Below are 27,928 nucleotides of genomic sequence, written 5' to 3' on the forward strand. Positions count from 1 at the left end.
CCGGCCTGACCAACAACACTACTAAGTTTATCCATAAACAGCATTACATCAGCATTTCGTGGCCTATATACTCCAATCACTTTATGCTTTGGTAACTTAAGATCATTACTGTGGAGTACAATACCTGTCATTTCAATTGATCCTTCTTTGGTGTGGTGTTCAAGAAAGGGAATTCTTTTAGCTTATATATCCTTATTAACATAAACTGCTACACCACCACCTTTATGGTTTTGCCTACAATAACTGCTTACTAGTATGTAACCTTCTAATCTATAATATATTATTTCACTGCATTTTAGCCCATGTTCTGTCATTACTAGTACATGTGACAAGTGTTCCTCTATGAATATTTGTAGTATGTCTAGTTTGTTTATGAAATATTGCACATTTAAGCGCATTAACTATAAGGGTATTATCCCTTCTTGTTTATTTACCATCTTGCATGAATCAAAATTGTTTGAGTTACACTTTTTATGACACTGGTTTTCTAGAACTGTCCTGCAATGACTGATCACTTATTTCACAGCCTGGCTTTTCTTTGCTTGAACAGGACTCAGTCATATCTGAAATACATTCCTGAAAACTATTATTATGGTCCTTTATTCTAAAAAAGTCTCGTGGTTGTAGCCCAGAGCAATTGTAATTTTCTCCACACTGTCTTTCTCACAGAATTTGCTTATGTGGGAAACTTGCTTGGCCTTCCCTGTCCTGTTTAAGTGGAATACATGTTTTGTGTGTTCATCATGACTCATCTTACTTAAGTCTATCAAATGTACATGGCTAAATTTATCACACAGTTTCTTTAGCTCAGAATTGTAGTGTCGAATCTCTCTGTTTACGCACAACCACAGTGGTAAATCGTGTTGCACTGGCACGTTTGTGATGACAATATTCGAGTGAAATAGTTTTGGTAATATGTTACGGAAACATCGCAGGGCTGTCTTGCTTCGTTTTTGTTTATGCCGTTGCCACCGCCAATAACCACATTGTGAGTATCTTTGTTCAATTGACTTGTTTCTGTTGTAATATTCTCCACCACTGTATTTAACATTGCACCAGGCTTGATTTTCACTAAAACTGAAAGCTTTGAGTGCATACTTTCATGAAAACATTTGGATAGATCTTTTCCATGACTGTTGGCATACAGAAAGAGCCCTTTGGTGCATCCTAAGGTTGGCAAGCCCTATGTTTTCCTTGCTGGCAGCCTCCTCACTGGACGTTGACGTAATGATGCTTGTCAATAGTTTCACATCTTCTGTCAATACACCCAGCAGGATTACAAGATATGTAGATGTAGACATTTGTCTGTAATAGTAAACCAGTATTTACAAATTAATTAGCTGTTAATGGGTTATTTCTTGTTTCTCTGTCAAATTTGAATATGTAAATGATCTATGGGTGAACTATCTGGCTAACTAACTGACTAACAATAACGTTCAATACACAAGTCCATATTGAAATGAAAATAATAAACTTTTCTACATAACAGTACAGATATGAATATTGGAGCTGTAGGAGCACTCAGACGAATCAAACCGGCAATATCCGTAGCTCGACATGTTCTTGAGAATACTCGGCACTCTTTACTTGTTGGAGACCAAGCAACAGAATTTGCTATTGAAATGGGCTTTCAAGAAGAAAGTCTGCAGACTGAAAACTCAAGAAGCATTTGGCAGGAATGGAAGGAGAACAGCTGTCAACCAAATTTTTGGCAGGTATTGAATAAATTACTTTCATGGTATCACTACTGCAACAGATTTGATCCATCCTCTGTTTCCTTTTCTCTTGTACTTTACCTTTCTTTGCACTACACTTGCACACAACATCTGCAAAGATACATGTTTTTTGTTTTAATTTATGTTTAAAACAGCTCCTCTTTGTGTTCCTCACTTTTTCTTTGAAGTATCACATCACTATTTTCAGTTCTGTCCCTTCACTTTAGATTTTGTTTGATCTTAAACACTTTATATTTTTTCAACTGATTTCATTTAGTAATTAAAGTCCAGTCATGCTTTTAGCCAGAAAGATAGTCTGTAATTAAAGTTCCACTTGCAAAACACTGTAGAAGAGAACCACTGCTCTGAATGATGTCAAATTTGAACAGCATATGATTGACATGGAGGGAAATGTCATGGGTTAAAAAAAAAAAAAAATTGACCAATAGATGGTGCTGTAAGCATCTTAACACAAATGAGGTCGACCACAAATGACAAATGAATCACAATACAGTGGCTATGGTTTGAGTTGCACATTATACCATACATATTGTTGAATGTGCATGACTGCACAAGTTTGGCAGTCAACAGTCAAGTAAAATGACTTCAGTTTTTCATTGTCCTGGGACTGAAAACCACATAGAAAGCAAAATGACATTAGTTTCTGATTGTCATGAGACTAGTGCAAGATATGTTCAGTATGTTGTCCATTATTTCCAGTCACCAGCTGAAACTGAGAAATCTCATGTTCCAGAACAAATCAGAGCGTCTTGTGGTCACGTTCAGAGTGTGTTGCGCAATGTGTACCTTCAGTTCAGCTACATTCATAACTGGAGCACTGTTTACATCATCTTTCAGATAATCCCACAGCTAGTAATGGCATAGATTAAGAGCAGGTGATCAGATGGCCAGGCCAAAGGGAAATGATGGCTGATAATTCTAGCATTTCTGAAATGCTTCTGCAGCAGGTGCTTCACTGGCTGTTCAATGTGCGGAGGAGTGCCATCTTGCTTAAAAATGATCCTGTCCATTTGGTTGAGTGCTTGAGATGATGTTGGTGCACGAAAGACTTTCATAGCATGTACCAGTGATGGTACAGGTAACAGGAGCCACAGGATTCATCTCCTCGTTAAAATACGGCTCTGTGATAAACGTGCTGTCAATCCACACAACACACTCATATTTGCAGACTGAAGTGGTATCGGTTGATGTGTATCTGAATTTCCCATTGCTCATGTTGTACATTTTTGTGTATTGACATGTAGTTGGAGATGGAAATGGGCTTCATCTGTCCACAGAATGTTCTGTGACCATTCATGTCCACTTAATGTGAGCAAGAAATTCCATAGCAAATGTTTGTCTTTTCAGCAGGTCAGCAGGAAGCAACTTGTGAATATGAGTGATTTTTTATGGATAGAAATGGTGGATGTTTTATAGGATTTTATGTGCATCATGCCTGCAGGCATGTCCAATGTTTGGGCTATTCTTCATGCACTTCATGTCTGCATATCACTGTTTGACTCCTCCTGCAATGCTGTGGCCATGTCTTTGGTACACGTTGATTTAATTGCTTTCCTCCTTCTGTCAGAACCTGTCTCTTCAGATTTTGTAATCATCTTTACCAGACCCTCAGCAGACATCAGACTGCCCATTTTTATATCTTTGAGTGTCCAGAACATCTGCATGGCTACTGGTGCACAGTCAGTGTTCTTGTAAATGAGCTTTGGAGACAGTCATGTTGTTGTTTCGGATGCAAACGAATGAATAGCCGTGTACTGCACATCTGTCACTGTAGATATTCTGATACTTATAGTCCCATCTATTGGTCAAATTTTTGTTAGCTTCCCCTCTCTCCTGTGTCAATAATCTGCTGTTCAGGTTGTGAGTAATAGGCTGAAGGTGTTGGTCTACAAGAGCAGAGATTCTCTCAGTGGGGGACACAGTAATTGGTCACAATGGGGTGTCATGGGTTGTTGTATTTAGGGACAAGGAATCATGTAGAAGGTAGGAGAGCAGGGAGTGGTAGAGATGATGAGAGAGATGGACTCCGGGGAGAGGTTCTGGGAAGGGCCCAAGGATTTGAGGAGAGACTGTAGTTCCTACTGAGTTTCTGAAATGGGGTCATTGTAACAGTGTTTGTAAGTGGAAAAATCTGACAACTGGCAGAGTCCTTTCACCAGGTAATCCTTGTGGTTTGAAACCTCAGTGGTGGAGTCTTTGGTAGCAGGCAGGATTATAAGGTCTGGATTAATTTTTAAGTGGTGGATTGCAGTTCTCTCTACAGGTGTAATATTAGCTCTCATGTTGAGGGATTTGGGGAATGATGGTGAGGCAAGATTCGAGGTTAAGAAATTCTTGAAAGTTATCAGGGGATGATTAGGGGGTTGTGGGGGTGGATCACAGTTGGATGGTGGAGTGAACTGAGTCAGGCAGGGTTAAGTACTGGTTATGGGTTGAGTGTGATCAGTAGGGATGGTGGTGTTTCCACTGTAGGGACCAGGAGAAGAAGAGAAGGTATTTAACAAGTTCAGCATGATTGAATTTGGGAGTAGAGCAAAAGATAAGACTTTGGGAAAGGACTGATACCTCTGTGGACTAACATATTCATGGGCCAACAAGAGGAAGCCTTCCTAATCACCCAGAACCCAAAACACTTCACCTGGTTCAGATTCATTGATGGCATCTTTGTCATCTGGATTGAGCATGAGGACACCTTGACCACATTTCTCCAGAACCTCAACAGCTTCTCTGACATTTACTCCTCCTGGCCCTCCTCAACCAACAAGCCACTTTCCTCTATACTGACGTCCACCTCAGAGATGGCTACATCAATACCTCCGTCCATATCAAACCTACCAACCACCAGCAGTACCTCTACTTCAACAGCTGCCACCCATTCCATTCCAAAAAATTCCTTCCTTACAGCCTAGCCACCCCGGGCTGTCAGATCCTTAGTGATGAGCAGTTTCTCTCGAAATATACAAAGTGTTTCACTGAGGTCTTCTCAGATTGAAATTACCCTCCCAACCTCATACAGAAGCAGATCTCCCCAGTCACCTTCCAGTATCCCATCATCTGGCCTCAGAGGAGCATTCCTCTCATGATTCAGTACCATCCAGGACTGGAGCAACTGAATCGCATTCTCTGCCAAAGTTTAGACTACCTCTCGTCATGCCCCGAAAAGAGAAATGTCCCAATCACTACCTTCCCACACCTCCAGCAGTGATATTCTGCCACCCACTGATTGTACAGAGTATCCTCGTCCATACCTACTCTACTTCAGCTCCCAATTCCTTGCTTCATGGCTCCTATCCATGTAATAAACATAGATGCAAGATGTTCCCCTATATTCTCCCACCACCACCTACTCAAGTCCAGCTAAAAGCATCACATATCACATAAAATGTGGGGCTACCTATGAAAGTAGTCATGTGATCTACAAGCTAAGCTGCAACCACTGTGCTGCATTCTATGTGGTCATGACTGCCAACAAGCTGGTCATGACTACCAACAAGCTATCTGTCCACATGAATGGCCACAGACAAACAGTGGCCAAGAAACAGCTAGACCCAGCAGTTGCTGAGAATACAGCACAACACAACATTCTTCACTTGGGTGATTGCTTCACAGCTTGTGCCATCTGGATACTTTCTGCCAACAAGAGCTTTTGTGAATTGTGTACATGGGAACTCTTCTTGCAATATGTCCTACGTTCCTATAACACCCCTGGCCTCTGCCTTTGTTAGTTACTGTCCTTCACCTGCCTATCCCCTTCCCTGCTCCCAATCCAGCACTAAACAGCCTTCTATTCCACCAACACACTCCACAGTCTTCTCTCCTTTTACACTACCTCCCCCAGCCTCCCTTCCCTCTCCCTCTGTCTAACCTCCCAACTGCACCTAGTTGCCCTACCCTACCCCCTTCCATATCGTCCCTGCATGACAGCAGTTTACTGTCTCTCACCCCTACCCTGCTATCCCCTCCCCCCCCCCCACACACAGCAAACTCATTAGCTCCACCATCCAGATTTCTTCTCTCATCATGTGCAGTTGCTCACAGTCTGGCCTCGGCAGCCAGAGACAGTGTCATGTGTGTGTTTATTATGCTAGGGTGAGTGTGTGTGTGTGTGTGTGTGTGTGTGTGTGTGTGTGTGGAGGGAAACATTCCACACTGGAAAAATATATTTAAAAACAAAGATGATGTGACTTACCATACGAAAGCATTGGCATGTTGATAGACACACAAACATACACACAAAATTCTAACTTTCGCAATCAATGGTTGCTTCGTCAGGAAAGAGGCAAGAAGAGGGAAAGACGAAAGGATGTGGGTTTTAAGGGAGAGGGTAAGGAGTCATTCCAATCCCGGGAGCGGAAAGACTTACCTTAGGGGGGAAAAAGGACAAGTATACACTCGCGCGCACACACACACACACATCCATCCGCACATAAGCAGACACAAGCAGACATTTGTAAAGGCAAAGAGTTTGGGCAGAGATGTCAGTCGAGGCGGAAGTACAGAGGAAAAGATGTTGTTGAATGACAGGTGAGGTATGAGCGGCGGCAACTTGAAATTAGCGGAGGTTGAGGCCTGGTGGGTAACGAGAAGAGAGAATATACTGAAGGGCAAGTTCCCATCTCCAGAGTTCTGACAGGTTGGTGTTAGTGGGAAGTATCCAGATAACCCGGACGGTGTAACACTGTGCCAAGATGTGCTGGCCGTGCACCAAGGCATGTTTAGCCACTGGTTGATCCTCATTACCAACAAACACTGTCTGCCAGTGTCCATTCACGTGAATGGACAGTTTGTTGCTGGTCATTCCCACATAGACAGCTTCACAGTGTAGGCAGGTCAGTTGGTAAATCACGTGGGTGCTTTCACACGTGGCTCTGCCTTTGATCGTGTACACCTTCCGGGTTACAGGACTGGAGTAGGTGGTGGTGGGAGGGTGCATTGGACAGGTTTTACACTGGGGGCGGTTACAAGGGTAGGAGCCAGAGGGTAAGGAAGGTGGTTAGGGGATTTCATAGGGATGAACCAAGAGGTTACGAAGGTTAGGTGGACGGCGGAAAGACACTCTTGGTGGAGTGGGGAGGATTTCATGAAGGATGGATCTCATTTCAGGGCAGGATTTGAGGAAGTCGTATCCCTGCTGGAGAGCCACATTCAGAGTCTGATCCAGTCCCGGAAAGTATCCTGTGACAAGTGGGGCACTTTTGGGGTTCTTTTGTGGGAGGTTTTGGGTTTGAGGGGATGAGGAAGTGGCTCTGGTAATTTGCTTCTGTACCAGGTCGGGAGGGTAGTTGCGGGATGCGAAAGCTGTTTTCAGGTTGTTGGTGTAATGGTTCAGGGATTCCGGACTGGAGCAGATTTGTTTGCCATGAAGACCTAGGCTGTAGGGAAGGGACTGTTTGATGTGGAATGGGTGGCAGCTGTCATAATGGAGGTACTGTTGCTTGTTGGTGGGTTTGATGTGGACGGACGTGTGAAGCTGGCTATTGGACAGATGGAGGTCAACGTCAAGGAAAGTGGCATCGGATTTAGAGTAGGACCAGGTGAATCTGATGGAACCAAAGGAGTTGAGGTTGGAGAGGAAATTCTGGAGTTCTTCTTCACTGTGAGTCCAGATCATGAAGATGTCATCAATAAATCTGTACCAAACTTTGGGTTGGCAGGCCTGGGTAACCAAGAAGGCTTCCCCTAAGCGACCCATGAATAGGTTGGCGTACGAGGGGGCCATCCTGGTACCGATGGCTGTTCCCTTTAATTGTTGGAATGTCTGCTTGTGTCTGTGTATGTGTGGATGGATATGTGTGTGTATGCGAGTGTATACCTGTCCTTTTTTCCCCCTAAGGTAAGTCTTTCTGCTCCCGGGATTGGAATGACTCCTTACCCTCTCCCTTAAAACCCACATCCTTTCGTCTTTACCTCTCCTTCCATCTTTCCTGACGAAGCAGCCATTGGTTGCGAAAGCTAGAATTTTGTGTGTATGTTTGTGTGTCTATTGACCTGCCAGCACTTTTGTTTGGTAAGTCTCATCATCTTTGTTTATAGATATAAATTATTTAACAGTTACATTGCAGACCCATACACATTCCCTGATACACTTACACATGGAATAACTTATCTGAAACCTAAAGATCAAACAGAGACAGCAAACCCAGCTAAATATCGCCCCATAACATGCCTACCAACAATATACAAAATATTAACTTCAGTCATTACACAGGAATTAATGACACATACAACACAGAACAAAATTATAAATGAAGAACAAAAAGGCTGCTGCAAAGGAGCACGAGGATGTAAAGAGCAACTGATAATAGATGCAGAGGTGACATATCAAGCTAAAACTAAACAAAGGTCACTACACTACGCATACATTGATTACCAAAAAGCTTTTGATAGTGTACCCCACTCATGGTTACTACAAATATTGGAAAAATACAAAGTAGATCCTAAATTGATACAGTTCCTAAACATAGTAATGAAAAATTGGAAAACCACACTTAATATCCAAACAAATTCAAATAATATCACATCACAGCCAATACAGATTAAGTGTGGACTATACCAAGGAGACTCATTAAGTCCTTTCTGGTTCTGCCTTGCTCTGAACCCACTATTCAACATGCTAAATAATACAAATTATGGATACAATATTACTGGAACATACCAACACAAAATCACACATTTGCTATACCTGGATCATCTAAAACTACTGGCAGCAACAAATCAACAACTCAACCAATTACTAAAGATAACAGAAGTATTCAGCAATGATATAAATATGGCTTTTGGAACAGACAAATCTAAGAAAAATAGCATAGTCAAGGGAAAACACACTAAACAAGAAGATTACATATTGGATAACCACAGTGACTCCATAGAAGCAATGGAAAAAACAGATGCCTATAAATATCTAGGATACAGACAAAAAATAGGAATAGATAATATAAATATTAAAGAAGAACTAAAAGAAAAATACAGACAAACACTAACTAAAATACTGAAAACAGAATTGACAGCAAGAAACAAGACAAAAGCTATAAATACTTATGCTATACCAATATTGACCTACTCATTTGGAGTAGTGAAATGGAGTAACACAGACCTAGAAGCACTCAATACACTTACACGATCACAGTGCCACAAATATAGAATACATCACATACATTCAGCAACAGAAAGATTCACATTAAGCGGGAAGGAAGGAGGAAGGGGATTTATCGACATAAAAAACCTACATTATGGACAGGTAGACAATTTAAGAAAATTCTTTATAGAACGAGCAGAAACTAGCAAAATACACAAAGCAATCACTCATATAAATACATCGGCTACACCACTGCAATTTCATAACCACTTCTACAACCCTTTAGATCATCTAACATCAACAGATACAAAGAAAGTAAATTGGAAAAAGAAAACACTACATGGCAAGCACACGTACCCTCTAACACAGCCACACATCGATTAAGACGCATCCAACACATGGCTATGAAAAGGCAGTATATACAGTGAGATGGAAGGATTCATGATTGCAATACAGGATCAAACAATAAACACCAGATATTACAGCAAGCATATTATTAATGATCCCAATACCACAATAGATAAATGTAGACTTTGCAAACAACAAATAGAAACAGTAGATCACATCACAAGCGGATGTACAATGCTAGCAAATACAGAATACCCCAGAAGACATGACAATGTAGCAAAAATAATACATCAACAACTTGCCATACAACATAAACTAATAAAACAACACGTTCCCACATACAAGTATGCACCACAAAATGTGCTGGAGAATGATGAATACAAATTATACTGGAACAGAACCATTATAACAGATAAAACAACACCACATAACAAACCTGACATCATACTCACCAATGAAAAGAAGAAATTAATAACACAACTAATTGAAATATCCATGCCCAATACAACAAATATATAGAAGAAAACAGAAGAAAAAATTGAAAAATACATCCAACTGGCTGAGGAAGTGAAAGACATGTGGCATCAGGATAAAGTTGACATTATACCAATTATACTATCAACTACAAGAGTCATACCACACAATATCCACCAGTACATCAATGCAATACAGCTACATCCAACCATATATATACAACTACAGAAATCTGTAATTATTGATACATGTTCAATTACCCGAAAGTTCCTAAATGCAATGTAACATACACCGTACAGTTAAAAGGAAGTCACGCTTGATCAAGGTCCGCATCACTTTCCATTTTTAACCAGACATAACGTCTGAGACAGGAAAGAGAAATAATAATAATAATGGTGATGGTGATGGTGATGGTGATGGTGATGATGAAGTAGTACCTTCATAAGAAAACGCAGCCTCTCAAGATCACACAGTTCAGTGATGTACATCACCTAGTAATTTACCTCAAAACATATCTAAGACCTACCTAAGCATACAAGATTAAATAATAGTAAATGTGAAAACATTCAGCTTTTGAGACAGCAGTAGCTGCAACAGATAGCTAACTGCAAAAGTACAATCAACAAGGCCACTTGTTTAAGATCTCTAAAACAAATGTTAAAGTCAGTGTCTAAGTAAAAATTGTGACATTTAAGAGTTTGATGGTTCAGAAACTTAATGCCATGGCTGCCTTGTACTTGGGATACAAATTACACACATGAAAGAAGCAATAAAATACTGATAGAAATTGACTGTCCCAGATGGTATAATCACCACACACATATGAACAAAATATAAGAGCTCACTACAATTATGAGCATATTGTAACAGCAAAACAATTTAATGAATTTTGAAACACCACTAAGTGCCGTGCACCTTCCGTGTTCATATACACAATAACAAAACCTGCTGAACAGAATCCTGAATCATTAGAGACTGACTAAACCCATACGTCTGTCTTTCACCAGAAAGTGCAGTCATCAAAGAATCCATGATGTGTCTACTCATCGGATCTTAGTTAAAACTTGAGAGCCACAACAGACTGTGCAGTTCCCAGTCTGGCTGGTACCATCGGCACTGATCAGCAGAACATGTAGACATCTAATGCCATGGCTTTGCACCCATGGTTACACACCACCTCAGCTGTTTACACTCACAATGTACCTCCAATCCACCTCCAACTCCCCTCACTCGGCCCATGCAGCCAAACTCAAAATCTCCTTTCTCCACCGCCTGTCCTGGTCTCTTAACAGCCAACCATCTGCCATGGATATTCTGCTGCTGTATCAGTACCAGTCTTCAAAGACATTGATACAGCTGATGCGTGTCACAAGGAAATTGACCTTGTCTGACTCTTCTTTAGCCAACGTTGCCCAAATTGTGGAATTGCGTGAGCTTAACAGCAGCAGCAAGGGATGTCCCTTCTGATAATTGGCTGCTGGATCAATTGGGTGTGCATGGCAAACAGCCCCCAATGCACTACTAGATACCCCAGACAGCCTTGCCTCCCTGAGAGTTACCATGTTTTGCTGTCATTGATGATGCCAGTGCAGTGGTGTCATTCTCCTTCTGCTCATCGGGCGAGCCAGTGGTTCTGCCCTCATTGTGATGTGTTACATGTTCACCATGACTGCCTGCACATGGAGGCTATGTGTGAGGTATGCCGGTGGATAGGTAATATGATAATTGTTCTGACAGTCAGTAGGCCATGAGTCAGTCATCAGTCTCTTTGTTTACACTGGATTATGCCTTGTAGCAAACTTTGTCAGGCTTTCCAGGCTTTACATGAAATCGTGACCACTACAGCCAGTAACCTGTTTTCCTGGAGTATTGTTTTGGCGGTCTAGCTGGGTTGGCCAGATCACACCTTTTTGGACGCAGATCAGATGTGGTGTTCATGTTTCCTCATATGTGATCAGCTAACCAGTCTCCAAGGGGTTCTCATGCGTGTCACGGAGTGTGCAATGCTGTCGTGATTTTATTCACCCAACACTGTGTCCTCACATACGCCGTTACGTGAAAGCACTCACACGATAACACGCATACTGGCTGTTGATCGATTCTGACACCAAACATGTGGAGCATTTTTGGCGGGATTGTACACAAAATCAGGCTGCATCGCTGTGCCATTTCTCTCCTTTGTTGGTCCTAGAGCACCCTTTGGACAAGGTGCACATTGATTTTGCTTGCCCGTTTTCAGGCAGTGTGTAATTCTTGGTGGTCGATGCATTGTCCAATTTCCCATTCATAGCAGATCTGTCCTCCACATGGTCAACAAGCTAAGTGCAAATAATGTGCATTTTGTGTATTTATATATTTACATATACAAGGCCAACTTCCTGTATTTTCTATGTGTACAATTAAAACACATGTGGCAGATAACTTTGCTTTAAGAAAACTAGATCTTAAAATTTTATGTAACGTTTAAATGTGATTTTTCTATTGATTGAACCAAATTCATACGTGTGTCATTATATGTATTTGCTGAAGCTGAGTACCACGAGACATGTATTTCTTACTACAGCTCCAGTTGTGCTCAACATTTGTGCTTTATACAATCTTGACAGCAGTATCCTTGTTGAAAACCACTTGCCTTAATTTCATTGTATGTGGACAAGAATAAAGGCATATTTTTGAGAATTTTCAAAAGTTACTGAGTGTTGTGTGTAACATATTTCCTAGTAAATTTTGTTTGCATTCTGCAGTTGCAGTGCATTGTTTTATATCTATCACATCATATTATGTTTAGTTTTCTGTTCCACAGAAGTGACCACTGTAATTATAAATTTTGCTGTTTTCTTTTTTGTTACATGATCATAAAATTGAAGATTTTTGTAAAAATAAGTTTAAAGTAGCTTTAAGGAATCATTAAATATCTCCCCACATTTTTCTCTTCTCATAACAGAAATACGTGGTGAAGGATCATTTGCTTCAGTTCTTAAATGGAAATTTTAATTACTATAGCATAACAGATCCAGACATTAACTGGGGGTCAGCAAGCTTATTTTAAAGTTAATTGTTTAATGTTATGGAAAATGTTGCAACAGTCACAATTAAGCCCCACTGTGAATGCCTTTCTTGGGCATCCAAATAGTTTCTTCTTCATCACAATCAACTGGGATCATCCTGACTGCAGCAAATGGCTGTGTTGGAAAGGCAGCTGAGACATGTGTAACATGGACAAAAGTGGAACCTCTAGTACTATCCTCTCCTATGAATGCACTGATCTCTCTACAGTATTATAGATCTATCACTAATAATTCACTTGACTGAGTAACATGTATGTGGTGTGTATGGGTCCCTGTGCAGGAATATCAGGACAGATAGAACTTGGGGTACTACACCCATCCCCCTAAAAAGTTTCGTGTGGTGTCTTTCACTGGAGGTGAAACTGAACAGTGAGACATACTTCACCTGTTGAGAAGCCTGCTGTGTCCCATGTCAGAAAGGAAGCAAGAGCAGAAGGACAGGGTTCTTTTAATCATTTGCAGTTCAAACATTTTGGGAATAATTATACACCTTATCAAAATGTAAGCATAGGGGTGGAAAGCATCAACTTGTCCACGCAGTATGTATGCCAGGAGGTCTCATTTAGTATGTTGAAGAGGCTATTCTGGCAGTCATTATGGGAGCAGGTTGCGACCAACTGCTGATTGTGATGCATTTTGGAACAATTATTGCCTGTTGTGTTTAGAGTCTGGATTCTTTCTTGGGTCATTCCAACAACTGGCAGAGTATTTAGGAAAGCAGCCCTGCTCGGAGAGTTTCAACAAAGCTCACAATCTGCAGCATTGTCCACAGATGTGACTGGGGCTGAGTGTAAGACTTGAACCACTGACTGTGAAGGTTCTATTACAAGCAAGGCTCTGACTTCCTGGACTTATGCATTAGGTTCTAGATTTGTAGTCCCACACCCCCTAAATGGATCAGGGATACATTATAGATTAGAGGCTGCTACCTAGGTGGTGGACTGTATGTAGAGTGCACACCTAGGTAACTCTCTACTGGCAGAAATGGCTTCCATAGATGAAATGATAACAGTCCTAGAGATCAGTTACCGAAATCATCGTAAAAAAGTCACAGTCTTTGAATGAGTCTTAAAAAAGCAGTTGAGTTCATGTAATAATATGTGCTGAATGCTGGCTATCATCTTGAATTGACAATAGTGAGATGTTTGGAGTAAATCTAGATGTATACTGAAATCATACACTAATGGGAAATGGTGGTGGCGTGTTTTTTGTAGCAGACAAAAATCTCAAATCCTTCAAGATAGGAACTCTAGCTGATTGCGAGATTAATTGCACAAGAGTCAGTATGAAGGTTGGGCATATACTTGTTATTGGATTTTTCATTCAGCTGCCAGACTCAGCCTCCATTGTAACCAAAAACTTTAGAGACAACCTCATTTTATTAGTACGTATATTGGCCAGTTACACTGTCATCAGTGAAAGAGAGTTTAACCATTCAGCAGTCAGTTGCATTATTTATAGTTTTGTAAGTAGCAGGAAGTGGTAAGTAGTGGCAATACATCCTGCAAAACAATACTGAAAGTCTTCTCTGAAAGGTACCTAGAACAGATAGTTCAGAAACCAACTCTTGATGGAAATATGTGTATCTAATGGCAAATAATAGACATCATGAAAGATGTTTATGTTGAAACTGAGATCAGTCATATGAAATGGCTTTTACAAAAATGATTACAAAAGTACAAAGGAAAACTATGAGAAGTAGAAAGATTTTCTTGTTCATTAAACTAGATTGAGAAGCGGTAGTGTCGTGTCTTAGAAGAACTTGAAACACTTAGCTCTGGGCAGGAACATGTAGAGAAGTTTAGAAGAGTAATAGACCAAGTAATGGATAGCTATGCATCCAGTGGTAATAATATGAAAAAAATAAATACTTTAGAATGAGAGGTGATCACTCGCCAAAACCCAGAAGTGTTGAGTCACTGACAGGGACACACAGAAAAGAAAGAAAACTTGCTAGTGTTTAGAATAAATCCTTTCGTGAGCTAGAATATGCATTTGTACACACACACACACACACACACACACACACACACACACACACACACACACGAACATAGTGACCCGACATAGTGACAGCTGGACGTAGGACTGCAGTTTGGCAGGTAGGCAAGGGTGGGGTGGGGGTTGTGTCGGGTGGCTTGGGTAGAGGGAGAGAGAGATGGGAGGCAGAAACAGGGGTTGGGGTTCTTGGACAAAGGCTGTTGGTATGTTAACTAGGGATGCTGGATGGAGGGGTGGCAGGTGCATGAGCTCGGCATGTGGGCAGAAGTGTAGGATATGGTGGGGAAAGGTCACACAATGAAGCTGTCATCAAGATGTGAATTAGGAGGAGGCCATGGGACAGGCGAAAGGGAAACTGTTGGCTGGAGGATGTGGGGACAGTGGTTTAATGGAGATTGAGGCCAGGAGGGTTAGAGGACAAAGGATATTTTACAAGGACAACTCCCATTCATGTACTTCAGAAAAGCTGGTGCTGTAGAGGAGGATTCAGATGGCCAGGTTATGAAGCAGCCATTGAAATTGAGCATGCTGTGCCCAGCTGCATGTTTTACCACTAGATTGTCAACTTTATTCTTGGCTGCAGTAGGGTGGCATAGGGATGGACTAGGATGTTGTGTAGCTTGGGTGGGTGATGGAACACCACTTTGGGAGGGGTGGGAAGGATTTTAGGTAGGATGTTCCTCATTTCAGGACATGATGATAGATTATCAAAGCTGTAGCAAAGATGTGGTCAGTTGTTCTATAGTTCAGGGTGATATCTGGTGATGAGGTGGAAACTATTTTGTATCTGATTCTTGGGGAAGCTGGGAGGATTGCTAGTGTGTGAAGATATAGGATACATGGGGTTAAATTTTTTGTTGTGGAAGGGATGGCAGCTGTCACAATGCAGGTGCAGTTGGCGGTTAGTGGGTTTAATGTGGACAGAGATGTTGTATGGAGCCATCAGAGATGTGGAGGACAATGTCCAGGAAAGTGGTGTGTTGGCTAGAGGAGGACCAGGTGAAGCAGATGGGAAAAAGGAATCTGGATAGGGTGTTTTGTCCATAGTCAAGATATTGAAGATATTATCAGTGAACTTGAACCTGACAAGGGGTTTGGATTTTGGGCGACTTGGGAAGTTTCCTCTAGATGGGCCATGAATAAGTTGGCATAAGATGGTGCCATGTAGGTGCTCATGGCTGTGTCACAGGTTTGTTTATAAACCTTCCCCTCAGAGGAGGAGGAATTTGTAAGCTGTATTAGGAATGAGGTAGTGGATTTGTTGTCTGGGGCACATTCCACATACATCTTGCCAACTATATCCTCACACACAACATGCTCAGTTTCAAATGCTGCTTCATAAACTGGGCCTTCTGGATCCCTCCTTCCACCACCAGCTCTTCTAAATGATGAAGATGAGATTTGTCCTTGCAACATATCCTTAACTGCTGTCTCCCTCCTGGCCTTAATATCCATTAACCCACTGTTCCCACACCCTGCGTGGAACTTTTTTCCCTTCCTCTGTCTTACCATCCCCACCCAATCAGGTCACCTTCATTTTGTGCTGCTCCCCATCAGGTCTGACACCCTTGCCCACATGCCTAGCCAGTGCACCTACCACTCCTCCCTCCCGCATTCCTAGCCAACAAACCAGCTGCTTCCCTCTGAGCTGCTCGCTACCTCCATCCTTCTTCCTGCCTCCTGCCTGCCGCCCCCCCCCCCCCCCCCCTCTTCCTGCTCCACCTGACACAACCACCACCCCACTTTAGTCACTTGCTGAACTGCAACCAGTGTGTGTGTGTGTGTGTGTGTGTGTGTGTGTGTGTGTGGTGTATATATATACGATCTCTGCAACTACTGCACAATAGATGTAAAACAAAGCATAGGGCTTTAAATAGAGAAATGCCAAATGAAATAAATTTGGCTATCAAGGAGACAATGCATGAAGTGTTAATAAGATACCATAGCAGAATCGTACTGCAGACTTCTCAGGAAGCCCAAAGAGCTTCTAGTCATATGTAAGGTAGTCAGTCACACCAAAGTTGGTGTCCAGACAGTTACAGATGACAGAGAAAATTATATTTGAGAATTTCAAAGCAAAAGCAAAAATGCTGAATTAAGTTTTCATATCTTCCTTTACAAAGTAAATTCAAGAAGTACTGCCCCATTTACATTCTCTGAACACTGTACAGGTGAGTAATATAAATATTAATGCCAGTAGAGTTGAAAAACGTGTGAAGTTCCTAAAATTGAACAAAGTTCCAAGGCCTGGTGGAAATCTTACCAGATTCTTTGCTGAATTTGTGACTGAATTAGCCCCTGTTTTAACTGTAATATACTACTGATCCCCAAACAAAAAACAATGCTCAGTTGTTGGATGAAAGCCCATGTCACACCTGTCTACAAGAAGGGGAGCAGAAGTGATCCACAGAACTACCGTCCTACATTCTTGCCATCCATTTGTTGTAGAATCTTAGAACATATTCTATATTCAAACGTAATGAGTTATTTTGAACAGAATGACCACCTCCATGACAACCAGCATGAATTTCAGAAACATCAGTCATGTGAGACCCAACTTGCACTTTTCTTGTGTGACACTCTGGAAGCTGTGGAACAAGGAATCTGGACAGAGGAAATGTTTGTTAACTTCCAAAAAGCATTTGACTCTGTACCACACCTAAGCATATTAGCATATTATTGAAAGTGCAGTAGCATGGGGTATCAAGTGTAATTTATAACTAGATTGAAGATTTCTTGGCATGAAGGGTGCAGCATATTACCTTTGATGGAAACTCATTGGCAGTTTTAAAAGTAGTTTAAGTGTGCACCAGGGAAATATGATGGGACTCTTGTTGTTCATGTTGTATATTCATGACCATGTTGACATCATTAAAGTAATCTCAGACTTCTTGCAGATGACACAGTTGTCTGTAACAAAGTGCTGTCTGAAAAAAAAGAAACTACATAGATGGTCAATAAGATTGCAATAAAATTTCAAAATTGGTGCAAAGATTGACAACTTGCTTTAAATGTTCTAAACGTATCCAGTGACTAAAATATGACTGAGTCGGAATTGGAATTGGTGATCTCATACAAATACCTGGTTATAGTGGTTTGTAGGGATATGGAATGTAACGATTACATAAGCTCAGTCATAGGTAGAGCAGGTGGCATACTTCAGCTCATTGTAGAATTAAAGGAACATTGAGCCATTCTACAAAAGTGATTGCTTGGAACACACTGCTGTGGCCCAGCCTACAATATTGCTTGAATGTGTGGGTCCCATACCAAATACGACATGAGTGCCTTTTTTTTATGTATACAAAAAAAGTAGCAAGTTCCCAGCACAAGCAGTAAGTGAAAAATCTAGAAATATAGAGTATACTAAAACACCCAACATGGTGCTCCCTTTGGACCACAGACACACGATTAGACCAATTATAGAATGTACAGATGGATTCAAACAATGATTCTTTCCATGCTCCATACACAAATGGAATGGGAGTAAGCCGTAATAAGTCATACAATGGGAAGTATCCTCTGACATGGTGGCCATATGGCCCCAGCAGTCTCTGCGGAAGGAAAGTACTCCTCTGACATGGTGGCCATATGGCCCCAGCAGTCTCTACGGAAGGAAAGTTCTCATTTAATGCAGAGACATACAACCCTAAAATGTTCTTTTCCCTGGCTATGCTGTGGGAGGAATGTAGGGCTAAGCAGCTAGCAGAGAAATGCTCCCTACAATACTCTGTTTGCACAAGGACTGATGGGGATTCCTTCTTGGCCACAGAGCCCTTATTCTTTGCTCAGAACATAGAAGACAAGTTTAGGGAAGTGGCAGCCATCTCTAAAATAAAAAGTGGATCAACTTTGATCAAAATAACATCTGCTGCCCTGCCACAGGCACTGCTCATTTGTAACAAGTTGGATAACATACCGCTGACTGCCATTCCCCATAATAGTCTAAATACAGTTCAGGGCATCATTTTTCATAGAGACCTGCTCTTGCAATCTGATGATGAGCTACATGCTGAATTGGAGCATCAGGCTGTAGGCTTTGTAGCCATGTCCATACGAGGCCAAAGGGCAATAGGATTGCTACTGGCAGCTTCATCTTGCTCTTTGAGGGCAAGTCATTGCATGAGAAGGTCAAGGTTAGAAGTAGTCCTCCAAGAAGAAGGAGATTCCGATGGCCCACTAGATCCCTCCTGCTCCACTCCTGTGGCCAGGCGAAGATTTTGGCGGGCCCTGGGGCCCTTGGTTTGCACCATGCAACAGAACCTGGATTCTATGTGTGTTGGTGCCATAACTCCTCAACTAATGGCAGCAGGTGACCCTAGGGCATAACCTGTCTCCTTGATCCATTCATGGCCTCACAGTATGTCAACAACATTATTCTCCTGTGGAATTATAGTGGTTTTGTTCTGTCAGCTGGCTTAGCCGACATCATTTAAGCACATCACCTGCTTTCTGCATTGCCCTTCATGAGACTTTGTTTCTAGCAGTGGATATCCTAGCCCTTCGTGGATACCAGGATATTATAAGAATCATGCTGCCTAAGACGGGGTGTCAGGCAGAGTTTGCACACATTCTGGACACACTATATAGCGAATTCATGCCTCTTAATATACCTTTGGATGCTGCGGCTGTTCAGGACATTTCAGAATATTACCATCTGCAATGTTTACCTTCCTCCTGATGGTGAAGTGTCTCAGAACACACTGTTTGCATTGATTTCTTAGATCCAACCCCCACCTCTCACCTTTCCTAATCTTGGATGATTTCAATGCCCATAACCTTTTGTGCGGTGAAACCAAAGTCACTGGATGTGGCAAAGACCTTAAAAATTTACTGGCACAACTTGACCATTGCCTCTTGAAAACTGGTGCCTCCACACACTTCAGTGTGACACATAGAACCTTTTTGCCCATACACTTTTCCATTTGCAGCCCTTGTCTCCTCCCATTCATCTGCTGGAGAGTCCAGATTGACCTGTGTGGTAGTGAACACTTCATGATCTTTCTGTCCCTTCCCCAGTGTCACTCCCCTGGACACCTGCCCAGATGGGCTCTCAGCAGAGTTTACAGGGGTGCTTTCACCTCTGCTGTCACCCTTGGCTTGCCACTGCATGGAGATATTGATGAGGCAGTCCAGAATAAAAGTACACCCATTCTTTCAGCAGCTGATTTTAGTGATCCCCTGTTCCTCAGGCCCACTCTGACGGAAAACAGTAGCTTGGTGGTCATCAGAAATCGCAAGGCCATTAGAGATTGTAGGTGATGGAGAACATCATTGCCTTTAAGCAGCTCTGTGCCCAAATCTACCACCTAATAAAAAGACCGTACGGAGAGTGCTGGGAATGGTACGTTTCAACCTCCGGACCACATACCACTTGTTTGCAGGTTTCATCAAAGATCAGACTCCCTTATGGATACCAGACATCTGCATGTGTCCGTGGTATTACATTGAATGGAGCTGTCTACACTGACCAAGATGCCATCACCAAACATTTTGCTCTTCATTTTGCTCGAGCCTCTGTGCCTGAGAATTAACAACCTGTCTTTTGTCTCCTAAAACAGTGGGTGGAACGAAAGCAATTATCTTTTACTATATACCACCTGGAGCCATATAATGCTCTGTTCAGTGAGTGGGAATCCATCAGTGTCATAGCACACTGCCCTGATAGAGCCCCAGGACCAGACTGCATCCACAACCAAATGCTCGAGCACCTATTGGTGAATTGTTAGTGTCATATCTGTGCCATTTATAACCGCATCTGTAGCAAGGGCAAGTTTCCACTGAAATGGCAAGAAAACATAATTGTCCCAGTACTGAAACCGGGTAAGCACTCTCTAGAGATAGACAGTTACTGCCAAATTCGTCTCACGAGTGTTGTCTGTAAGTTGCTTGAATGCATGGTAAGCAGGTGCTATGTTGGCTCCTTGAGCCTTGGGGTCTTCTGGCTCCATCCCAGTGTGGTTTTCACCAAGGCTGCTCCATTGCTGATAATCTGGTTTATTTGGAGCCTGCCATACAGACAGCTTTTGCCTGCTGTCAACATCTTGGTGCCATCTTCTTAGACCAGCAAAAGGCTTATGACACAACATGGTGACACCATGTCCTCACTATCTTACACGAGTGGGGTCACCGGGATCTGCTCCCAGCTTTTGTTTAGAACTTCTTGTTGCACCGTACTTTCTGGGTTCAAGGTGGTGCTTCCTACGGTACGCCTGATCCAAGACAATGGGGTACTGCAGGGCTCTGTACTGAGTGCCCCAATCTTTCTAGTAGCCATCAATAGTCTAGCAACAGCTGTTGGGTCTTTAGTACAACCCTACTCATATGCTGACGACTTTTGCATCTACTATTGCTCCTGTAGTGTGGGTGTCACTGAACATCGACTGCAAGGTGCCATACAGAAGGTGCAGGCATGGGCCCTCACCCGTGGCTTTCAATTTTCAGCCACCAAGACTCATGCCATGCACTTCTGTTGACATTATGCCATTCACTCACAACCAGAACTTAACCTCAATGACCAAATAGTTAATTATGCTGGAGACTTGTCACTCTTTAGGACTGGTCTTCGATGCTCGGTTGACGTGGATTCCCCATCCTCACCAGCTTAAGCAAAAGCGTTGGCTGCACCTTAATACACTGCGATGGCTGTGTAACACCAGCTGAGGTGCAGCTTTACAAAGTGCTGATACAATCTCATCTTGGTTATGAGAGTCTGACATATGGTTTGGCACGACCGTCAGCATTCTCAGCATCAGCGGATACTGGATCTGATGCGCCACTGTGCAGTTTGACTTATGACAGGAGCCTTTCAAACTAGGCATGTGAACAGCTTACTTGTGGAGGCTGGGGTAACACGATTGTGGATCAGGTGTCAACAACAGCTTGTTAATTATGCTACAGTCCCCTAAGCATCTAAACTATGTTCTCCTATTTCCAAACATGGAAATCCCTCTCACCCCAATGGTGGCTCAGATTAGGGATTACAATCACAATCTTCATCTTCATCCAGTCCCTCCTCTCTCAACTCCAGTTGTTTCCTGTACCAGCTCTTGTTCAGGCCCACTCACGTACTCTTCCATGGTGCTTTCCTCAGTCACAGCTTCATTTTGACCTATTACAAGCTCTGAAAGACTCCGCTCATTCCAAGGCCCTCCACCACCAATTTTCCTCAATCTTTGGTGCACCCCAGGGTTCAGAAGTAATCTATACTGATGTTCAATGGTTGCTCATCACATAGGCTTTGCTTGTACTCACATGGGACACATTGAACTGCACTTCCTGCTGGATGGCTGTAGTGTTTTCACTGCAGTGTTGGTAGCCATCTCTTGTGCTCTTGAGTGTATCTGTTCTTGCACCAGTGAGTTGTTTCTCACCTGCAGCAACTTCTTTTTGCAAGCTCCTGACCAGTGCTACCCTCACCATCCCTTGGTTATTGCTATCCAGGATTCCCTGTATGCCCTTCAACAATGTGGATGCTCAGTGACCTTGATCTTGACCCTGGGCAACATTGGGATTCCAGGAAATAAACTCGCTGATAGATTAGCCAAACTGGCTACCAGGAAGCAGGCTCTTGAAATAGGTATTCTGGAAACAGACTTCTGATTGCTATTACTTCGTCAAACAAATTAAGGGTGATAATGGAGACTACAGATCGGTGGAGTCCCTTCTTGCAGGCCTTTAGCAAAGACTCTACCATCCTCTTTGCTAGCTCCGTAGCAACCATATTTGGCTGACTCACGGTCATCTCCTCCATTGCGAGGACCCACCCAACAATCATCGTGGTTCCTGTTTGATGGTGGTCCACATTTTGCTGGACTGTCTCAACCTAGCCACCCTGCTGTGGACTCTTAATCTCCCTGAATCGCTATCTCTGTATTAGGAGATGTTGCCTCAGTGGGTGACATAGCTTTACATTTTGTTTGCGAAGGGGGACTTTATCACTCTCTTTGAGGGTGGGCCACTTAACCTTATCAGCCTGTTGGGGGGTTAGTGGAACACTCTGTTACCTCCTCTGCCCAGACTGGGCTGCAGCTGTCTGGGCTTGGCAGTCCAGCCCTTTGCTCACCCTACCTGCTCTTGTACTCTCCCCCCCCCCCCCCCCCCCTCCTCCCACACACCCTGCCCCCTCATATGGTGTGTTTAACTTGTTTACATGTTTGTCTTTTTCTTGTGCCCTGTCCATGTTGCTAGTCTTACCTAGGCAATTTCTGAGTAGGGTTCCTCCAGTAAGTGGTGGGAGGGGTGGGGGATGTCTGTCCCCTCATTGCACTCTGCTTTCGGAGGTTTCTCACTGCTCCCTTGGTGGGGCACTTCTCCTGCCTTTCTTCCTGGGTCTCCCATTCTTCTTTTTTGTCCCTATCCCACCTTCATTGACCTTGGTATTTTCTTCCCTTGGATTTTGCATGGTAGGCAATCTTTCGATGTGTACTCATGTGGACCTGTGTGTTTGAGGAAAAAGGGACTGAAGACCTAGTAATTTTGTTCCTTAAATCATCCAACCGACCAACCAATGACATGCTCTTCACAATGATTTACAGAGCCTCGATGTAGATCCTGAGGTGCTAAGAAATAGTTTATTTGGCAACTGAGACAAATTGGGGGGGGGGGGGGGGGCGGATTGTAGAGAGAGAATAGGTTTCAGCAGTTATTCACAAATGAATAGACTTGCACAGGACATGCTAGCAGTATATGATAGTGCCATCAGTATAAGATGTTTTGCATGAATTTATGTTATATTTTGAGTTAATAAATGTCTTGGTTAACTAAGGATTTAATTTAGTTAAGGTGGTGATAAGAAGAATGTGTTATTTTTCTTCTCTCTCTCTCTCTCTCTCTCTCTCTCTCTCTCTCTATGTCTGTCTGTCTGTCTCATAAGCAAAATACCTGTAAAATATTTGAAAATTCTTTGTCTTTTCAGCATGTAACTCCAAATCCACAAGACAGTTGTGGCCCATATAAACCTCTTAGTAACATTCTTGGGAAGCCACAGGAAAAGCAGTGGAGAAATGAGGATCAGAGTCATTGGAGCCATGATACAATAGGCATGGTCGCTGTGGATATTCAAGGAAATGTTGCTGCTGGAACATCTACAAATGGAGCTAGCCACAAAATACCAGGGTATCTTTCTTTGTATCTCATTTCAGTTTAGCAGACTGAGTGCCAAAGCCAAAATGAGTAAACTGCTCACAGATGCTGTGCTAAATGTTTCATGCAGCTTAATTTATTACTTTATCGGTGGTCTGTCTGTGTCATTGAAAAATTTAAAACAATGTGGAAATGAGATGTGTGAGGTATCTCATAATTTGCGTATAGAGTAGAAAGTTCTACTCAGACACTAACAATGATTCTCAATATTCAGTTACCAGGTTATGGTTTTTGTAAGGATATTTTATAATAATTATGGTCTATATCTTTGTTGTAGTTGTTGCACTGATGTGTTTTGTATGTGTGACCAGTTTTCCATGTATAATGGCTATTAATAAGGGGAATATGAATGATTTATGACTTGAACAGGTAATTAACATGAACATTCAGAGTGGAACTAGTTTGTGGACAAGTTCTTGAACTATGTAATTGTCAGTGAACCATCTTCAGGTGAACCGAGCGAGGTGGCACAATGGTTAGCACACTGGACTCACATTCGGGAGGACGACGGTTCAATCCCTTGTCTGGCCATCCTGATTTAGATTTTCTGTGATTTCCCTAAATTGCTCCAGGCAAATGCTGGGATGGTTCCTTTGAAAGGGCACGGCCGACTTCCTTCCCCGTCCTTCCCTAATCCGATGAGACCGATGACCTCACTGTTTGGTATCTTCCACCAAACAACCCAACCCATAGACGATAGAGAGTGCAATGAAGTGATCGTATGGTCCAATAGCAGGCATTACAAATACCATCAACAACAGTGATGTGTATAGTGATATTCCTCCATGTCTGTATATGTGTGGATGGATATGTGTGTGTGTGTGTGTGCGAGTGTATACCCGTCCTTTTTTCCTTTTTTCCCCCCTAAGGTAAGTCTTTCCGCTCCCGGGATTGGAATGACTCCTTACCCTCTCCCTTAAAACCCACATCCTTTCGTCTTTCCCTCTCCTTCCCTCTTTCCTCATGAGGCAACAGTTTGTTGCGAAAGCTTGAATTTTGTGTGTATGTTTGTGTTTGTTTGTGTGTCTGTCGACCTGCCAGCACTTTCATTTGGTAAGTCACATCATCTTTGTTTTTAGATACATATATATATTTTGTCACTTTTCACTTCTTTCACATGTGGCAATGTTTGTTGGCATGAAAAAAGCTGAGCTTCACCATTGTTTGGAGACCATGTTAACATGTTGACTACCACATGCATAGTGATGGATGCCAGCCAGGCCAGGCTTCGGCATCAGGCATGAGTTACTGCTTGGCCACTGGCCAGCAGTGGGCACATGGTGTCAGGCCTGAATTTCTGCTGTGGCCAGTAGGGGCCCATATTAGTTAACTTCTTAAACTGTAGATACCCATGACTGGTTGGGTTAGTTAGTTCAAGGGTTGAAGAAAAGAAAGGGCAAGCCATACCATCTCCAACAAGACCATGCCTAGTAAAGCACTGAACACTGTAGTGTTCAAACCAACTATTTGGATGATGACAGTTTTGCTTTACTTAAGAAGATGGAATTGAAGTTAGACTTGCAAAACCTTGTAACTAATGCACTTTTTGATTTTTATCTATTTCTCAAGAGTTCCTTACAATATTAGTTCCACAGGGAAATGTATATGAAATTCAGCAAACAGAAAAATTGGGGAGAAGAAGAAATGGAGAGATACAGACGTTGAAATGAAAGTATTTCCGAGACTGTTGCTGCATTTGAAACTTTGCGGTTTCCCATCAGTAGAAAATTATTCTGTCAGGGAAGATACCTTGATTTAGAGAGGCATTGAATATATGAGCTAGAACTTTAAAGAGTTGTTTACTTTTTAGAGGCACTATGGTTTTTCTTACTTCTTGCACGGTTATGGGGGCCATACCTATCATGTCTGTAGAGTTAGGGAAAAGTTCTTTCAGAGTTTTTATTGCCTTTTCTGAAGAGCCTTTGCTTGCTGTTGTCTCAGCAACAGTTAAAAAGTGCTCATTAAAGATTTTAGCTACAATATCTTGATTTTGAACTAGCTCACCTTCATTGTTAAGAGCAATATTTTAGGTCTTATTGGGGTGATTTACACCAGTCTCATTTCATATCACTTCCCATATACACTCCTGGAAATTGAAATAAGAACACCGTGAATTCATTGTCCCAGGAAGGGGAAACTTTATTGACACATTCCTGGGGTCAGATACATCACATGATCACACTGACAGAACCACAGGCACATAGACACAGGCCACAGAGCATGCACAATGTCGGCACTAGTACAGTGTATATCCACCTTTCACAGCAATGCAGGCTGCTATTCTCCCATGGAAACGATCGTACAGATGCTGGATGTAGTCCTGTGGAACGGCTTGCCATGCCATTTCCACCTGGCGCCTCAGTTGGACCAGTGTTCGTGCTGGACGTGCAGACCGCGTGAGACGACGCTTCATCCAGTCCCAAACATGCTCAATGGGGGACAGATCCGGAGATCTTGCTGGCCAGGGTAGTTGACTTACACCTTCTAGAGCACGTTGGGTGGCACGGGATACATGCGGACGTGCATTGTCCTGTTGGAACAGCAAGTTCCCTTGCCGGTCTAGGAATGGTAGAACGATGGGTTCGATGACGGTTTGGATGTACCGTGCACTATTCAGTGTCCCCTCGACGATCACCAGTGGTGTACGGCCAGTGTAGGAGATCGCTCCCCACACCATGATGCCGTGTGTTGGCCCTGTGTGCCTCGGTCGTATGCAGTCCTGATTGTGGCGCTCTCCTGCACGGCGCCAAACACGCATACGACCATCATTGGCACCAAGGCAGAAGCGACTCTCATCGCTGAAGACGACACGTCTCCATTCGTCCCTCCATTCACGCCTGTCGCGACACCACTGGAGGCGGGCTGCACGATGTTGGGGCGTGAGCGGAAGACAGCCTAACGGTGTGCGGGACCGTAGCCCAGTTTCATGGAGACGGTTGCGAATGGTCCTCGCCGATACCCCAGGAGCAACAGTGTCCCTAATTTGCTGGGAAGTGGGGGTGCGGTCCCCTACGGCACTGCGTAGGATCCTACGGTCTTGGCGTGCATCCGTGCGTCGCTGCGGTCCGGTCCCAGGTCGACGGGCACGTGCACCTTCCGCCGACCACTGGCGACAACATCGATGTACTGTGGAGACCTCACGCCCCACGTGTTGAGCAATTCGGCGGTACGTCCACCCGGCCTCCCGCATGCCCACTATACGCCCTCGCTCAAAGTCCGTCAACTGCACACACGGTTCACGTCCACGCTGTCGCGGCATGCTACCAGTGTTAAAGACTGCGATGGAGCTCCGTATGCCACAGCAAACTGGCTGACACTGACGGCGGCGGTGCACAAATGCTGCGCAGCTAGCGGCATTCGACGGCCAACACCGCGGTTCCTGGTGTGTCCGCTGTGCCGTGCGTGTGATCATTGCTTGTACAGCCCTCTCGCAGTGTCCGGAGCAAGTATGGTGGGTCTGACACACCGGTGTCAATGTGTTCTTTTTTCCATTTCCAGGAGTGTATGTTTCATACAAAAGCTTATATCTGCGCATGCCTGCTCTAAAAAAGTATGCAAGTTAATAAGCTGTATTTCTGGTCTTGCTAATGTATATACTGCCTGCTCAGTTGCTCTGCTGTGCAGTAAATGGTTACGTTTACTCATTCCAGACTTCTTTTTGTACAAGTGACTGTCAGCATTAAACATTATTACAAAGCTTACTTGAGTGCAAATGACTTTCTCAGTTCATTAGGCAGTTACAGTATCTTAATCATACTCAGGTAGCTACTTATTTTGAATGTATTTGAAGCAGTAACTGATTCCTTTATATGCTGTCTCAAGCATATAATTACTGCTAGTACTACAACTACCACTACTGCTACTGCAACTACAAATCTTGCTGATGCTGGGATTCTAAAATATGCACTGTTTCATTAGTCAGTACCAGGTGCATGTTTTCTTGTATAAAATGGAGAATTCCAGTTAGTAATTGTATAATTACAAAAAGACAGAATGGTTGGTCAGTACTTACATTCAGCAGGCAAAATACCTTGCACTTACCCATAGAAACATTCGGAAGTATTCAAAAAACACTATACCTG

At 42.9% G+C, this 27,928-nt stretch overlaps 1 protein-coding gene across 1 annotated transcript in view; it reads left to right on the plus strand.

The window, feature by feature from the left end:
- LOC124621903 (N(4)-(Beta-N-acetylglucosaminyl)-L-asparaginase-like) overlaps window positions 1–27,928 on the plus strand; it is a 144,478-nt gene that overhangs the window by 76,903 nt on the left and 39,647 nt on the right. The window contains exons 3-4 of the mRNA XM_047147397.1: window positions 1,490–1,715; window positions 23,620–23,819. Of these exons, the coding sequence (XP_047003353.1) occupies window positions 1,490–1,715; window positions 23,620–23,819 (426 nt within the window). The remainder of the gene's footprint in view (window positions 1–1,489; window positions 1,716–23,619; window positions 23,820–27,928) is intronic.

The sequence above is a fragment of the Schistocerca americana genome, chromosome 7 (assembly GCF_021461395.2).
Source record: "Schistocerca americana isolate TAMUIC-IGC-003095 chromosome 7, iqSchAmer2.1, whole genome shotgun sequence".
Classification (NCBI taxonomy): Eukaryota; Metazoa; Arthropoda; class Insecta; order Orthoptera; family Acrididae; genus Schistocerca; species Schistocerca americana.